This window comes from Artemia sp. Qi Xiang Cuo, chromosome 6 (assembly GCF_049724085.1).
Source record: "Artemia sp. Qi Xiang Cuo chromosome 6, ASM4972408v1, whole genome shotgun sequence".
Taxonomy (NCBI): Eukaryota; Metazoa; Arthropoda; class Branchiopoda; order Anostraca; family Artemiidae; genus Artemia; species Artemia sp. Qi Xiang Cuo.
The window spans coordinates 41,101,042-41,118,785 of NC_142799.1; the positions used below are offsets into that span (position 1 = coordinate 41,101,042).

At 36.6% G+C, this 17,744-nt stretch overlaps 1 protein-coding gene across 2 annotated transcripts in view; it reads right to left on the reverse strand.

Moving 5' to 3' along the window:
- LOC148951238 (putative zinc finger protein F56D1.1) overlaps positions 1-17,744 on the reverse strand; it is a 90,297-nt gene that overhangs the window by 49,222 nt on the left and 23,331 nt on the right. For both annotated transcript variants that reach the window (XM_089090749.1, XM_089090750.1), the window contains exon 2: positions 646-1,368. In XM_089090749.1, coding sequence (XP_088946875.1) covers positions 646-1,367 — 722 coding nt within the window. In that variant the 5' untranslated portion in view covers position 1,368. The remainder of the gene's footprint in view (positions 1-645; positions 1,369-17,744) is intronic.

The following is a 17,744-nucleotide window of genomic DNA, read 5'->3' on the forward strand; positions in this document are numbered from 1 at the left end:
TAGGCCAAACATAAAGTTTGTTAGATGGATAAACCAGCAACGGTATAGAAAATATAAGCACCTATTATGGAAATTCTGGAAATTCAAAAATTATGGAAATTTTTGTGTATAAAAAACGCTATCATGTGATAGTACTCGAGCATCTTCATCTCATTTTATTGACATGGCAACGGTCCTTTTCGGTTTGGTTTTATCTTTGTTGCTTGTAAAACCTCATTACATATGACAAAAACAAATAGAATGATTCTATCAACCTCATATTCAGGATATTCTTCTTTTATCATTATTTAATTGACCATAAATACAAGTAAGGGAGCCTTTAGGACCAGGTTCTCAAGAAATCATGAAGTTCAAATTCCCCATCCCCCTTCTCCAAAATTCTTCTGAGCACATGTTTGTTCTTAGTTTTTAAGCTTGAAAATTGGAAACAGAAAATGATCAATAGTCAGCTGCCATACAAGAACATGTCTGATACCAATTTGATTAGATAATGTGGCCAAAAGTTTGCATTGTTCCGATTAATTGACTAAGAAGGAATGCCTCAAAGAAAAACGAGGGCACAATAATGTACCATGTTGTTTTGGACCCCCCCCCCCCGAAGGGCAGGCAAGCACATATGACAATAAAATAAGCTAAGCATCTTACCCGTTTTCCATTAAATGAGCTTTTATATGGTTTTGATGTTCTTTTGGACTTCTAAACTGTGGACAAAAATTGCAGCTAAGCAAAGGTTTCTCATCTGAATGCCACTCATTAAAATGCACCAAAAATGCATCCATGTTCCCTTCAACAATTGCAGTACAATAATAGCAAATCCATCTGTGGTCTGTTTCTTTGCACATATAAAGCTTGTTATAAACTTTAGTACTACCATATGTATTTCTCATTAGTTTTGTCCATGCAAACTTCTCATAGTATGTAAGCTGCCTCTGAAGAACTTGTTCAATAATTTCAATAGTAAACACAGATTTATCATTCGATTCTTCTGTTTCTTCATGATTTTCATTGCTGCTTCCTGATTCTTCATCAATGCTTAAAGACTTCTCTTCATCTTCATCAATCTGCTTATCACTGGGTATAATCTTATTTAATTGGCTTGTCTCAAGAATCTTCTGAATTTTCCTATCTAATTCTGTTCTTGATTCCATTTCCATAGGAATTACTGATTTGCTTACTACAGGTGTTACTTCAATATCTCCACACAGCAGATCAATAAATGCAGACAAGTCTTTTCTTTGGTAGGCATTCTCTGATTCACTGCCATATTCAACCGAACAAAATGCGATTGGATAAATATCATCTTCTCGTAAAGTTGGACAGCTAAGTAATGGTGATGATATCTTTTCCATCATGTGCATCACCTCCATTCTATTAAGCAAAAAAATTATATTCAAACACAAACAAAAAATTCAAGAAGTGTATTTTGGAGGAATGAAAAAACAGATTGTCAGGTAAAGAGAACTAAAAAAAATTGAACCCTTTTAATGGTCCTCGTATACACACCTGTGCACACGAGAGAGGGTGGGGAATCCAGAGGATCCACGCCTCAAAGGAGAACAGTAGAGAGTAGGCCATAATATTTTTTATGGAAAATTATGTTACAAGCTTAACATAAGTAGAGATGCCTTAATGAGTCCCACCGGGGCTCCTTATATGGGCATAGAACCACGTGGTTAATGGGGTCAATGATCTCTTTCTCCAGGTGTGATTTTGGCACGCCCTCAGCGAATGTCAATGTTGTTATTGATTCCGAGGCAAAATGTCAAGGTCAATGTTGTTGTTGTTTTGAACAGAGTCATATGGAGAACACGTGGTTAATGGGGTCAATGTTATTGCCGTTCGAAGCAAAGTTAATGACATTTCCTTCCTGTTCGAGGCAGATGTTATGATCCGGAAATAGTATTTGTTATTGTTATTCGAGCCAAATGTTGTTGTCGTTCGAAGCAAAGTTAATGACATTTCCTTCCTATTCGAGGCAGATGTTATGATCCGGAAATAGTATTTGTTATTGTTATTCAAGCCAGATGTTATGAGGTTCCCGGAAACAGTTAATTAATGTCTGACAGATGACGTCAAGTTAATTAATGTCCTTGCATTTCCAAAGAGAATTGTCACCGAGAAACAGTTAGATCACACATGATGTCATGATTGATTGATTGGCACAAAAGGGGAATTAATTTGTTGTTCTATAGAGAATTGATTCACGAAAGGGAAATTAATTTGTTGTTTCTAACAAGAGAATCGTTTCCGAGCAGACGTATTGATCTTAGCGCACGAAAAGGTTTCCAAATAATTTGAAATGCATTGGCGCAGAGATGCCAAACAAAAGGAACATGCCGAAATTCCGTTTAGGGTTAATTTTGGCGAAACCGTTTTAGCTATTTTATGGAACTATTTTGGCGAAACAGCTAGAGACATTTTAAAAGGTGATTTTTGAAGAGATTTTGGAAGAGGTTTTGAGTGTGGTCGTTATAATACACAAGTTGTATTTTAACACTGTTGTGAGGTCCTCTACCCCAACCCCAAAGGCTTCTCATACCCCACCCCAACCCCGAAGGAAGCCCCCAGTCCTCAAAGGTCCACCCAGACCCCCAAAAGCCATCCCCGGGTCCCCCAAAGCCCCATCGAGCTCCCGAAGGACCAACGGGATCCCAAAGGCCCTCCACCGGTACCCGAAAGTCCCCAAGGCCCACCACAGCCCACCCAGTGCCCCGAAGGAAGCCCCCGGTCCTCAAAGGCCCCCCAAGCTCTCAAAGGGCCACCGGAGCCCCCAAAGGCCCACCCAGACCCACAAAGGCCATCCCCGGGTCCCCCAAAGGCCCATCGAGCTCCCGAAGGACCAACGGGATCCCAAAGGCCCTCCCCCGGGCCCCAACTGTCCCCCAGGCCCGCAACTGCCCTCCCTGTGCCCCGAAGGAAGCCCCCCGGTCCTCAAAGGCCCCCCAAGCTCTCAAAGGGCCACCGGCGCCCCCAAAGGCCCACCCAGACCCCCCAAGGCCCTCCCCCGGGCCCCCAAAGGCCCCTCGAGCTCCCGAAGGACCAACGGGATCCCAAAGGCCCTCCACCCGTCCCCTAAGGTCCCCCAAGCCCTCAACTGCCCTCCCTGTGCCCCAAAGGCCCTCCCTGTGCCCCAAAGGCCCTCCCTGTGCCCCAAAGGCCCTCCTCCGGCTCCCCAAAGGCCCGCCCACGTCGCAAAGGGCCTCCGGAGCCCCCCCACGCCCCCCCCGCCCCCCAAAGGCAATCCCCCGGCCACCCCAAGGCCCTCCCCAGGCTTTCAAAGGTCCTCCCTCGGTCCCCAAAGGTCCCCCAGGCTCCCAACTGGCCCCCTGGACCCCCAAAGGCCTTCCCCCGGCACCCAAAGGTCCACCGGACTCCCCAAGGACCAACGGGGTCCCAAAGGGCCCCCAGACCCCAAAAAGGCCATACCCGAGCCCCAAAGGCCCTCCCCGGTCCCCAAAGGTCCACCCGACCCCCAACAGCCCTCCCTGTGCCACAAAGGCCATCCCCGGGCCCCCCAAAGCCCCTTCAAGCTCCCAAAGGACCAACGGGGTCCCAAAGGCCCTCCACCGGTCCCCAAATGTCCCCCAGGCCCCCAACTGCCCCCCCGGACCTCCAAAGGCCCACAGGGCTCCCAAAAGACCACCGGGCTCCCAAGGGCCCTCCCCCGGTCCACAAAGGTCCCCCGGGCTCCCAAAAGACCACTCAATCCTCAAGGGCCTCCGGATCCACAAACGCCCTCCCTGGGCCCCAAAGGTCCTCCCCCGGTCACCATACATGCACACACAAACTTACACACACACAAAAACTTACACGCACACACAGAGCTCGATGGGCCTTTGGGGGGCCCGGGGATGGCCTTTGGGGGTCTGGGTGGGCCTTTGGGGGCTCCGGTGGCCCTTTGAGAGCTTGGGGGGCCTTTGAGGACCGGGGGGCGTCCGTCGGGGCACCGGGAGGGCAGTGGCGGGCCGGGGGGCCATTGGGGGCCCGGGGGAGGGCCTTGGGGAGCCCGTGGGTCCTGCGGGCGCGGGATGGGCCGTGGGGGGACCGGGGTTGGGCTTTTGGGGGTCTGGGTGGGCCTTTGGGGGCTCCGGTGGCCCTTTGAGAGCTTGGGGGGCCTTTGAGGACCGGGGGGGCTTCCTTCGGGGCACAGCGAGGGCAGTTGAGGGCCTGGGGGACATTTGGGGACCGGTGGAGGGCCTTTGGGATCCCGTTGGTCCTTCGGGAGCTCGATGGGGCTTTGGGGGACCCGGGGATGGCCTTTGGGGGTCTGGGTGGACCTTTGAGGACCGGGGGCTTCCTTCGGGGTTGGGGTGGGGTATGAGAAGCCTTTGGGGTTAGGGTAGAGGACCTCACATCACTGTTAAAATACAACTTGTGTATTATAACGACCACACTCAAAACCTCTTCCAAAATCTCTACAAAAATCACCTTTTAAAATGTCTCTAGCTGTTTCGCCGAAATAGTTCCATAAAATAGCTAAAACGGTTTCGCCAAAATTAACCCTAAACGGAATTTCGCCATGTTCCTTTTGTTTGTCATCTCTGTGCCAATGCATTTCAAATTATTTGGAAACCTTTTCGCGCGCTAAGATCAATACGTCTGCTCGGAAACGATTCTCTTGTTAGAAACAACAAATTAATTTCCCTTTCGTGAATCAATTCTCTATAGAACAACAAATTAATTCCCCTTTTGTGCCAATCAATCAATCATGACATCATGTGTGATCTAACTGTTTCTCGGTGACAATTCTCTTTGGAAATGCAAGGACATTAATTAACTTGACGTCATCTGTCAGACATTAATTAACTGTTTCCGGGAACCTCATAACATCTGGCTCAAATAACAATAACAAATACTATTTCCGGATCATAACATCTGCCTCGAACAGTAAGGAAATGTCATTAACTTTGCTTCGAACGACAACAACATTTGCCTCAAATAACAATAACAAATACTATTTACGGATCATAACATCTGCCTCTAACAGGAAGGAAATGTCATTAACTTTGCTTCGAACGGCAATAACATTGACCCCATTAACCACGTGTTCTCCCTAATGACTCTGTTCAAAACAACAACAACATTGACCTTGGCATTTTGCCTCGGAAACAATAACAACATTGACATTCGCTGAGGGCGTGCCAAAATCACACCTGGAGAAAGAGGTCATTGACCCCATTAACCACGCGGTTCTATGCCCATATATGGTGCCCCGGTGGGACTCATTAAGGCATCTCTACTAACATATTTGTATTTAACTCATAATCAGATTTCAGATTTTTTCCCCCGTTTTTTTCTTTTCTTTCTTTACAGTAAACAAAAAACAGAAAAGGATCGTCTGTTAAAACGCTTGATACAACAATCTAGAAATACAACTAAGTTTACTTTTCAAAATAGATACAACATATGAAACTAATATTTTTATTTACGTTTTTATAATCAAGGCTATGATTCTGCATAGTAACACTAGGTGACGTTGACTATTGTTTACCTTTTCACCCAAAATGAACTTGAGCTTTCCCTTATTTCAGTTACAGTACTCTTTAGATGAAAGCACATAGTCACTTTGACAAATTCTTTGGGTAGAAGAAAGCAGCTAAAGTAATTAGGAAAACATTGCTACATTAGAACTTATTATATGATTAATTAAAAAAAAACTTTTCCCAAGAAATGTGTTTTTCAAAGAAAAGTAAAGAAATCCATTAAACCAAAAATGAGCAAAAATAGAATCAAATAATCTACCAAGCGTAAAACTTCCACAAATCAGCCTCAATTAATAAATTAAATAAAAAAAATCAAGTTTTTTCCAACTGAAAGTAAGGAGCAACATTAAAACTCAAAACAAACTAAAATTATTGCGTATATGAAAGGAGCTATCCCCTCCTTCCCAATTCCCCCGGGAACTGTGGGGGATTAAGTCATCCCCAAAGATATGGTTATTAGATTTTTCGACTATGCTGGACAAAATGGCTATCACAAAACTTTGATTGGGTGACATTGGGAAAAAAAGAGCGTGGGAGGGGACCAAGTTGCCCTCCAGTTGGTTGGTCACTTAAGTAGTAAGGGCCCTATTCGTTTAAAAGGGACAAGGAAACCTACGCCTGAGGCATGGATATGCGTGTAGTTTAACCGGTACATTGGGTTATCAGGGTCAGTTACCTATTAATATGAACCCTACATGGCTTGGCAGACAGGTTTTCTAGTGTGACACTCATTTTTTTTGTGTCTCACTCGGTTAGAGAAAGCTGGCGGTTACTCCATATGATAACTTGATTAGTTGTTTTTTTAAAAAACTTGGCAAGCTATAATGTACTCAATTACTAAATTAAGGGCCTATAAATCCTTTTCTACCTACTATTTGTTTAGAATGAAGTGTTTTTTATAGCAGATATCAAGATTCTTAGCAGTTCTTAGCTATTATGAGATAGCCAGACACCTAAACTAAGGGCCTATTAATCTTTTTGTATTTACAATTTGTTTAGAATGAAGTGTTTTTTATAGAAGATATCAAGATTCTTAGCAGTTCGTAGCCATTACGAGATAGTCAGATACCTAAATTAAGGGCCTATAAATCTTTTTGTATTTACAATTTGTTTAGAATTAAGTGTTTTTTATAGCAGTTATCAAGATTCTTAGCAGTTCGTAGCCATTAGGAGATAGTCAGATATCTAAAGTAAGGACCTATAAATCTTTTTGTTTCTAAAATTTTTTGAGAATGAAGAATTTTTTATATCAGATATCAAGATTCTTAGCAGTTCTTAGCCATTACGAGATAGTCAGATACCTAAATTAAGTGCCTATAAATCCTTTTGTACCTACAATTTGTTTAGAATGAAGTGTTTTTTATAGCATATATCAAGATTCTTAGCAGTTCGTAGTCATTACGCGATAGTCAGATACCTAAATTAAGGGCCTATTAATCTTTTTGTATTTACAATTTGTTTAGAATGAAGTGTTTTTTATAGCAGATATCAAGATTCTTATCAGTTTGTAGCCATTGGGGATAAGGCGATGACAGAGTGGATGTCTTAGATGTGGATGTCTTAGACTAGTGATAGGGCTGTACTATGGTACGAATTTCTTGTGAAAACCCAAATGAATTAGTTGAAAATAAAGTTTTAACAAGAAACGTCTGAAAATTTTTTTTTTTTTGGGGGGGGGGGGGTGGGGGCGATGACAGAGTGGATGTCGTAGACTAGTTATAGTGCTGTACTCTGGCATGAACTGCTTTCGAAAACCCGGATGAATTAGTTGAAAATAAAGTTTTAACAAGAAATGTCTGAAAAGTATTTTTTTTTGGGGGGGGGGGGGAATCTGAGCTAATTAGGGTTTATGACCGTAAACTCTAGTTTTTTTTGCAAGAAAATTATGGAAAATACAATTCTCTGGTTCAAATGTGAAACTTAAGTCCTTTTTAGGATCGAAAAAATTAAATATTTCTGTAAAATATGAGCTAATAAGGGTTTTTGACCGTAAACTATAGTTTTTTGCAAGAAATTTATGGAAAATACAATTCTCTGGTTCAAATGTGAAACTTAAGTCCATTTTTGGATCGAAAAAATAAAGTATTTCCGTAAAATCTGAGCTAAAAAGGACTTTTGATCGTAAACTATAGTTTTTTTGCAAGAAAATTATCAAAAATACAATTCTCTGGTTCATAGGTGAAACTTAAGTCCATTTTTGGTTCGAAAAATAAAACTATTTCTGTAAAATCTGAGCTAATAAGGGTTTTTGACTGTAAACTCTAGTTTGTTGAAAGAAAATTATGGAAAATACAAATCTCTGGTTCAAATGTGAAACTTAAGTCCTTTTTGGGATTGAAAAATAAAACTATATCCGTAAAATCTGAACTAATAATTCAATATTTTTTTCATAAAAACAAACTATTTTTTTTTAAAATTCGAAATTTTTCAACTTTATTTATTTTTTTCTTTTTTTATCGATCTTAAAATGTCAAAGTATGCTTACGGTTCTAACAATTGTGCTCTATGATTGGTCAGAGACACGATGTGGCTTTCCCATTGGTATTCTATGACCGCTTATCGTCACTACCTAGTCTACTGCATGTATTAAATCAGTATTTTTTACACAGTGGAACGATAAACACATAAGTCATATCTTTTAAAAAAAAGTAAAGATGGAACATTTTAATAGAGTGTGTTCACATAACAAGGTTATTATAGCATTGAATGCCGACAAGGAGAAGTATTTAAACTATGAAACAAGTACAAGTGGTAGCACTATTGGAAATGTATGCATGCATTGTCATGACAGTAAGGAATTAAATTTCTTTGGGATACCGAAAAAATTCAACTCTTATTCAACTCTTACGATGCGCGCACGTAACCTCGTCTAAATGAACCTTAAAAAATGAAATAAAGCTATGTCGACTTTGCATGTTGATTTCATGACATTATTTTAGGTTTTTTTTTATTTACTGACCTTCAGTTGTTGTGATTTTAAAAGTTCCTCTTTTATTTCAATCAATCGTGTTTAACAAAAAAAAACAATGGAATTATTTACTGACCTTCAGTTGTTGTGATTTTAAAAGTTCTACTTTTGTTTCAACCAATTGGGTTTAACAAAAAAAAAACAAAAAAAAGTAATCATTTACTGATCTTTAGTTGTTGTGATTTTAAAAGTTCTGCTTTTATTTCAGCCAATCGTGTTTAACAAAAAAAAACGGAATTATTTACTGATCTTCAGTTGTTGTGATTTTAGAAGTTCTGCTTTTGTTTCAGCCCCTCGTGTATCTCCCCCCCCAAAAAAATACTTCTCAGACAATCAACTTCAGACTAACCAGAATTTTTTTTTCTACTCTAAAAATATGCGCTATTCTCTACTATAGAAAGAAAAACCGGTCTAATCTAAATTCAACGTAAAAACAAATGAAGCCAAAATTAAAAGAAAAACCGGTCTAATCTGTTGTTGTGATTTTAAAAGTTCCTCTTTTATTTCAATCATTCGTGTTTAACAAAAAAAAAAACAATGGAATTATTTACTGACCTTCAGTTGTTGTGATTTTAAAAGTTATGGTTTTGTTTAAGCCAATTGTTTTCAACAAAAAAAAAAAAAAGTAATCATTTACTTATCTTTAGTTGTTGTGATTTTAAAATTTCCGCTTTTATTTAAGCCAATCGTGTTTAACAAAAAAAAACAAAAAAACGACGGAATTATCTACTGATCTTCAGTTGTTGTGATTTTAAAAGTTCTGCTTTTGTTTCAGCCAATCGTGTATCTCCCAAAAAAAAATATACTTTTCAGACAATCAACTTCAGAATAACCAGAATTTTTTTTTCTACTCTAAAAATACACGCTAGTCTCTACTATAGAAAGAAAAACCGGTCTAATCTAAATTCAACGTAGCAACACATGAAGCCACAATTAAAAGAAAAACCGGTCTAATCTAAATTCAACGTAACAACACATGAATCCAAAACGAATAGAACTTGGATTTTATGACTGTTATGTGATGTATCCGATAAAAACTTTGAAAATGAATTTATTCTTTCCGGTACTTAGATTGTGTCAACTTTTTCCGATGTATCCAAGAAATGGATGTTGATATTGAATTTAATCACTCTTATACTTATATTTTGTGAAATTGCTGTTTTGTCTGTCTAGGAAGCGAGTTCAATCGATAACGAATCTTAATAGAGAGTTTCTTCAATTTTTTTTTATAATTTCCAATCATAAAATTTCTGTATTGTGTAACCAAGAGATGAATTCAAGAAATAGTTTGTTACTTACTTACCTACTTACCTACTTCCTACTTACTTACTTACAATTTTTTCATAATGACATAATGACATATCCAACAACGGATGTTGATAAAGAATTTATTCATTCTGATACCTAGATTTTGTCAATATTACCCCATGTGTCTGACAATAGATGTATACAAATTCCTTTTCTCTCATCTCCTATGTTTTAATTGACATTATAAACTTTTGATATGCTAGCTTACTCTAAAAATACTGGATACATAACAATTTAATACATAATATATTTTTAGTAAAATAATGAAATGTATAATACTAATACAAAATTATGTCAAGATGCTTAGTCACGCACCCATTCACTCTTAGACATCCAGAAATGATGGCCCCATGATGTAGAAGAGTTTTTTACAATGTCTTATGCATTTATCACGATCAGGCATGCCCTTAGGTATCCAGTGCGTGAAGAACCTGACCTCGTCTTCAGGACGATGATAAACCCCTTCAAATTTAGGACACTTAAATTCTTCTAGATTGAAAAGTGGAATCCTAGGGTCACACTTTTGAATTAAGACTTTATCTGTAGGTACATTACCCTTTACATAGTGCTTCAACTCCGAAAAAGCTGCAAATTTCACTGACTTCCTCCTGGACATTTCTCAGTTCCTGACCACTATTATTAAGTGGTGTAATCACTATCGTAGAATCCCAGTCTATTCATATGATGTAATGTAGTACTCCACAAGCTTTTATCATACTCAAACATGTTATAGTTCACCATCCAATGATAACAGTCAATTTCTTCGAGTTCCATTGACAATAATAAAAATTCACATTCAAATATAACACCACAAGATGATTTTTTCAAACCGATAAATTCTGTGTCATACAGTCTTATCATCTTGGAAGCTATTAATGTAGTTGTTAAGAAGAGAAATACATCATCAAACTTTTATACCTTCGCTCAAGGTTGAATGGAGTTATGGCTAGGAGGGTGACTCCTAAAACCATCTGAATTCATTGTCGGGAGGAGTCATAAAACCCTTAGAAGTCATTGCGGGGAGGAGTCATACAACTCTCGGTTTCTATTGTTTGCAAATGAAGTCTGGAAATTGCAATTTGTTTTATAATTTCTGTATTGTGTATCCAAGAGGTGAATTCAAGAATGATATTTTGTCATTTTAAGATACGTACAAAAATGTATTTTACATAATTTTCTTACAAGAAACTAGAGTTTACGGTCGAAAAAGCCTTATTAGCTCAGATTTTACGGAAATACTTTTATTTTTCGATCATAAAATAGACTTAAGTTCCAAATTTGAACCAGAGAATTGTATTTCCATAATTTTCTTACAAAAAAACTAGAGTTTACGGTCAAAAACCCTTAATAGCTCAGATTTTACGGAAATAGTGTGTCTGACAATAGATGTACGCAAATTCCTTTTCCTACATCTCCAATGTTTTAATATACACTCTAAACGCTTGATATGCTAGCTTACTCTAAAAAATAATGAACACCTAACAATGTAATATTTTTAATGAAATAATGCTATTTAGAATATTAATACAAAAATATTTTATGATACATTATTAATATCAATGATTAACTTTGGATATTTTGAATATGTTCCATAAAATAGTTCACCATGTTCTCTCTTGATGTTGTAGTTATTGTCTTCTCTTAGTTCGTAATCAGTAGAATAATCATTATTCCATTTTGAATCATACACAATTTTTACTGGTGTCTCATGAACAGGGCTCAATATGCTTTTCGTCTTTGCTATTATTTGATTCATTGACTGTTTGATCAATGCCAGTAATGTTTGCTGTTGCTTTGTTCTTCATCGTTTCATCTTTATATTCCGTAGTGATATTTTTTGACAATGCCATTTTTATTTTTCTTGCAATTTCACTGTCTATTAACACATTATTTTTACACAGGTAACAGTTTCGGCACGTAAACAAGATATGGTTTACGATATTAGTAGCAGAGTAAGTCTTTCTTTTATTAGCCTTTCGTTGAATGCTAATACCCAAAAGCTGATGATTGGATGTATCCGTAGGTAATGTGTTACCTGCAGCAGTACCAAGGAGTTGTCCTCTATCATCAACAATTATTTTTATGTTAGCATTCTCTTTGAGTGCAATCATCTCTGGAGATCTCAATCTCGCATATCCACCATCATAAGAGTTGAATTTTTTCGGTATCCCAAAGAAATTTAATTCCTTACTGTCATGACAATGCATGCATACATTTCCAATAGTGTTACCACTTGTACTTGTTTCATAGTTTAAATACTTCTCCTTGTCGGCATTCAATGCTACAATAACCTTGTTATGTGAACACACTATTAAAATGTTCCATCTTCACTTTCTTTTTTAAAAGATAGGACTTATGTGTTTATCGTTCCACTGTGTAAAAAATACTGATTTAATACATGCAGTAGACTAGGTAGTGACGATAAGCGGTCATAGAATACCAGTGGGAAAGCCACATCGTGTCTCTGACCAATCGTAGAGCACAATTGTTAGAACCGTAAGCATACTTTGAAATTTTAAGATAGATACAAAAAGAAAAAAATAAACAAAGTTGAAAAATTTCGAAGTTAAAAAAAAAAAAGTTTGTTTTTATGAAAAAAATATTGAATTATTAGTTCAGATTTTACGGATATAGTTTTATTTTTCAATCCAAAAAAGGACTAAAGTTTCAAATTTGAACCAGAGAATTATATTTTCCATAATTTTAATTCAACAAACTAGAGTTTACACTCAAAAACTATTATTAGCTCAGATTTTAAAGAAATAGATTTATTTTTTGATCCAAAATTGGGCTTAAGTTTTACCTATGAACCAGAGAATTGTATTTCCAGTAATTTTCTTGCAAAAAACTATAGTTTACGGTCAAAAACCCATATGAGCTCAGATTTTACGGAAATAGTTTATTTTTTTGATCCAAAAATGAACTTAAGTTTCACATTTGAACCAGAGAATTGTATTTTCCATAATTTTCTTGCAAAAAATCTAGAGTTTACGGTCAAAAACCCTTATCAGCTCAAATTTTACACAAATAGTTTATTTTTTCGATCCTAAAAAGGACTTAAGTTTCACATTTGAACCAGAGAATTGTATTTTCCATAATTTTCTTGCAAAAAAAACTAGAGTTTACGGTCATAAACCCTAATTAGCTCAGATATCCCCCCCCCCAAAAAAAATACTTTTCAGACATTTCTTGTTAAAACTTTATTTTCAACTAATTCATCCGGGTTTTCGAAAGCAGTTCATGCCAGAGTACAGCACTATAACTAGTCTAAGACATCCACTCTGTCATCGCCCCCACTCCCCAAAAAAAAAACTTTTCAGACATTTCTTGTTAAAACTTTATTTTCAACTAATTCATTTGGGTTTTTCACAAGAAATTCGTACCATAGTACAGCACTATCACTAGTCTAAGACATCCACATCTAAGACATCCACTCTGTCATCGCCCCATCCCCAATGGCTACAAACTGATAAGAATCTTGATACTTTCTATAAAAAACACTTCATTCTAAACAAATTGTAAATACAAAAAGATTAATAGGCCCTTAATTTAGGTATCTGACTATCGCGTAATGACTACGAACTGCTAAGAATCTTGATATGTGCTATAAAAAACACTTCATTCTAAACAAATTGTAGGTAAAAAAGGATTTATAGGCCCTTAATTTAGGTATCTGACTATCTCGTAATGGCTACGAACTGCTAAGAATCTGGATATCTGCTATAAAAAACACTTAATTCTAAACAAATTGTAGGAACAAAAAGATTTATAGGCCCTTAAATTAGGTATCTGACTATCTCTTAATGGCTACGAACTGCTAAGAATCTTGATATCTGCTATAAAAAACACTTCACTCTAAACAAAATGTAGGTACAAAAATATTTATAGGCCCTTAATTTAGGTATCTGACTATCTCGTAATGGCTACGAACTGCTAAGAATCTTGATATCTGCTATAAAAAACACATCATTCTAAACAAATTGTAAACAAAAAGATTAATAGGCCCTTAATTTAGGGGTCTGGCTATCTCATAATAGCTAAGAACTGCTAAGAATCTTGATATCTGCTATAAAAAACACTTCATTCTAAACAAATTGTAGGTAGAAAAGGATTTATAGGCCCTTAATTTAGTAATTGAGTACATTATAGCTTGCCAAGTTTTAAAAAAAACAACTAATCAAGTTATCATATGGAGTAACCGCCAGCTTTCTCTAACCGAGTGACACACAAAAAAAATGAGTGTCACATTAGAAAACCTGTCTGCCAAGCCATGTAGGGTTCATATTAATAGGTAACTGGCCCTGGTAACCCAATGTACCGGTTAAACTACACGCATATTCATGCCTCAGGCGTAGGTTTCCTTGTCCCTTTTCAACTAATTGGGCGCTTACTACTCACTTAAAAATGGCATAGATTTTTTAATTTCCGTTTGAATGAGCCCTCTAGCGATATTCTATGCCCACTGGGTCGATACGATCACCCCTGGGAAGAAAAAAATCAAATAAACACGCATCTGTGATCTTTCTTCTGCCAAAAAATACAAAATTCCACATTTTTTCAGATAGGAGCTTGAAACCTCTACGGTAGAATTCTCTGATATGCTGAATCTGATGGTGTGATTTTTATTAATATTCTATGACTTTTAGGGGGTGTTTCCCCCTTTTTCGAAAATAAGGAACATATTCTTTTGTTCGTAGCTTTTATGGGTATGACTAAACTTGATGAAACTTATATATTTGAAATCAGCATAAAAGTTCGATTCTTTTGATGTGTCTATTGTTATCAAAATTCCGTTTTTTAGTGTTTCGGTTACAATTGAGCCTGGTCGCTCCTTACTTACATTTCGTTACCACGAACTGTTTGATAAATGAAACCCAAAACGAACAAAAATTATAATAAATAACCGAGTCACACTTAAAACGAGTAGAAATTAGAGTAGGGCTCACAACCCCTATTGCTTCTCAAGGCCAGAATATAATTTGCACTTAACTGAAAAATCTTTCCTAATGTTTTAACGTTTATAACTTTAATAAATAAAAAAATATTAAGATTTTAAGGAAAAATTCATTTATATTATTTTTTTTTAGTGAAGTCCAAATTATGTTCTGGCCTTGAGAAGGCATAAGGGTTGTGAGTCTTAATCATGTTAATTTCTGCTTGTTTTGAGTTTGACTCTGTTATTTATTGTAATTTCTGTTCGTTTTGGGTTTCATTGATTTATTGATGCTGATTTGTGGTAGTTTTACACTTGTAGATTATTTGATTCTATTTTTGGTCATTTTTGGTTTAATGGAGTTCTTTACTTTTCGTTGAAGAGCTTATTTCGTGGGAAAAGTTTTTTTTTTTAATTTATTTCCGTTCGTTTTATTTTGACATAATCTTTTTAAGGGAAAAAGAAAACAATAGTTTAAATCTAAACGTTCCCTAAAAGTTTCAACTTAATGCCCTTAGCGTCATTAGTTACAGTAAGAGAAGTATTATTAAAAGTATACACATAGTGTCTTCTGGCTAGTTCAAAATCCGCCAAAACTTACTCTTAAAGGTTTAATTAATAATGTAAGCCGTTATTGAGATACTGCTTTGTCACCTTTTTGAAATCCACATGATCAGAGTTCGTTTTGATTTAGATTAGCAAGTTCAACATCCGCCTAAAATATTCCTTGAAGACTTCACCTTAATACCCTTACCTTGTATAGTAGCAATAGTTGTAGTAACAGTAGCAGCATTAGTAGCAGTATACAAATAGCATATTTGGGTTTTTTTTTTTTTTAGCATCCCCTTCATCACACAAGTTTCGACTTAATACCATCAAACGTTCGTGAAGCATTGCTGATACGTCCTCTAGCAGTTGGAACAATAATTAATAGTAGTAGTCAGGGTCGTTACTAGCCAAAATATTTGAGGTTGGGGGGGGAGCAAGGGATTTTACCGACTGGTTGGTAATTTTTACCGACTGTCAATAATTGGCATAATGTCCGTTTCAAATACAATACGTAAAATCACTGCACGAGTCAGTAAAACCGCTGCATTTAACGACCGAGATTCAGATTTCGTTACATATCATGTCGCTATTTTAATGCTCTTTTTCAACCAAATGGAAAATTGTGGCGCCATGTGTAAACTCACGGCAGGAGTCGGTAAAACTGCTACGTTTACCGACCAAGTTCGAACTTTCTGCAGATGAGATATCAGTATTTTCGTGGTCCTTATTTAAGCGAACAAAGAATTATAGCGGCGTTGGAAAAATCATAGCGCTTCGCTTCAAGCTAAAGTTTTTTTTTATTGTTTTAAAAAATAGAGTGGTGAGAAAGAGTCAACTTTAGCGTAAAGAGCGAGGCGTTGAGGAGGGGACAGCCCCCTTTTATATACGGAATAATTTCTGTTCGTTTTAAGTTTTAATGTCGTTTCTTACTTTCAGTTAAAAAAAACTTGTTTTTTTTTAGTCTTATTTCTGAACGTTTTTGAATTAATGCAGGTTTTGGTTTTGGCTCACCGTACATGAATAATTAAAATGAAACATGCATATTAATTTTACTTTTTTGGGCTAAATGGCTTTCTCGAAAGTTGTTTGATTTTATTTACGAACGTTTTTATTAGTAATTAAATAAAAAAAACAAGTTTTTTAAACTGAAAGTAAGGAGCGACATTAAAACTTAAAACGAAGAGAAATTATTTCGTATATGAAAGGTGCTGTCCCCTCCTCAACGCCTCGCTCTTTACGCTAAAGTTTTTTATTGTTTTAAAAAATAAAGTTGTGAGACAGAGTCAAACTTTAGCGTAAAGAGCGAGGTGTTGAGGAGCGGACAGCCCCTTTCATATACGAAATAATTTCTGTTCGTTTTAAGTGTTAATGTCGCTCCTTACTTTCAGTTTAAAAAACTTGTTTTTTTTATTTAATTTCTGATCGTTTTTTAGTTAATGCAGCTTTTATTTTGGCTAACCGTCATTGAATAAGTAAACAAAATTTGCATAAAACTTTTACTTTTCTTTTGCTAAATGGCTGTCTCTAAATTTGCTTCTGACGTAATTTACAAAATTAACTTACGTAACGAACTTCTATATTCGTATATTTTTCTACTGGCAAAAAATACAAAGTTGCAGATTTTTGCAGATATGATCTTGAAACCTATGTAATAGGGTTTTCTTATGCGCTGAATCTGACGGTGTGATTTTCATTAAAATTCTTTAACTTGTAGGGGATGTTTCCTCCCTCTGTAAAAAATCAGGTAAATTTTCTCAGGCTCGTAGCCTTTGATGAGTAATACTGAACTTAATAAAATTTATATATTTAGAATCAGCATTATAAGCCCATTCTTTTTATACATTTATTGGCATCAAAATTCCGTTATTAAAAATTTTGATTGCTATTGAGCCGTATCGCTTGTTTTTTTTTTATTGTTTTTTTTATTACGTATATGTTATTACGTATATGATGGGTTTCTACCTTTAGTCAATACCACGCACTTTACTTTTAAAGGTAAAATAAAACATATTAATTAAAAAAAACCAGAATAACAAAGGACGGTTAAAAATAATATATGTATATTGTTAAAGCACGAAAAAAAAAACTTTACCGCAAAGAGCGAAGTATTGACTTGGGGGCGAACACCCTCATATACGTAATAATTTATGTTCTTTTTAAGTTCTAATGTTGCTTCTTACTTTCAGTTTAAAAAACTTGGTTTTTTTAAATTTAATTTCTGATCGTTTTTTAAATAATGCTTGGAAATCTGGCGCGCCCTTCATAGAAATGTCCCTTACCCCAAAGAAACATCCTCCACGGAAAGATTCTCCCGAATAACCCCCTCCTCCAGCCCCCCCCCCCACCAGAAAAAAAATCATCCCTGAAAATGTCTGTATACTTCCCAATAACCAATACAACACGTAAGCAATGGGCAAAGTTCATAACTTGCAGCCCTTCCCCTGGGAACTGTGGTGGATTAAGTCATCCTAAAAGACATATTTATTGGATTTTCGACTATGCT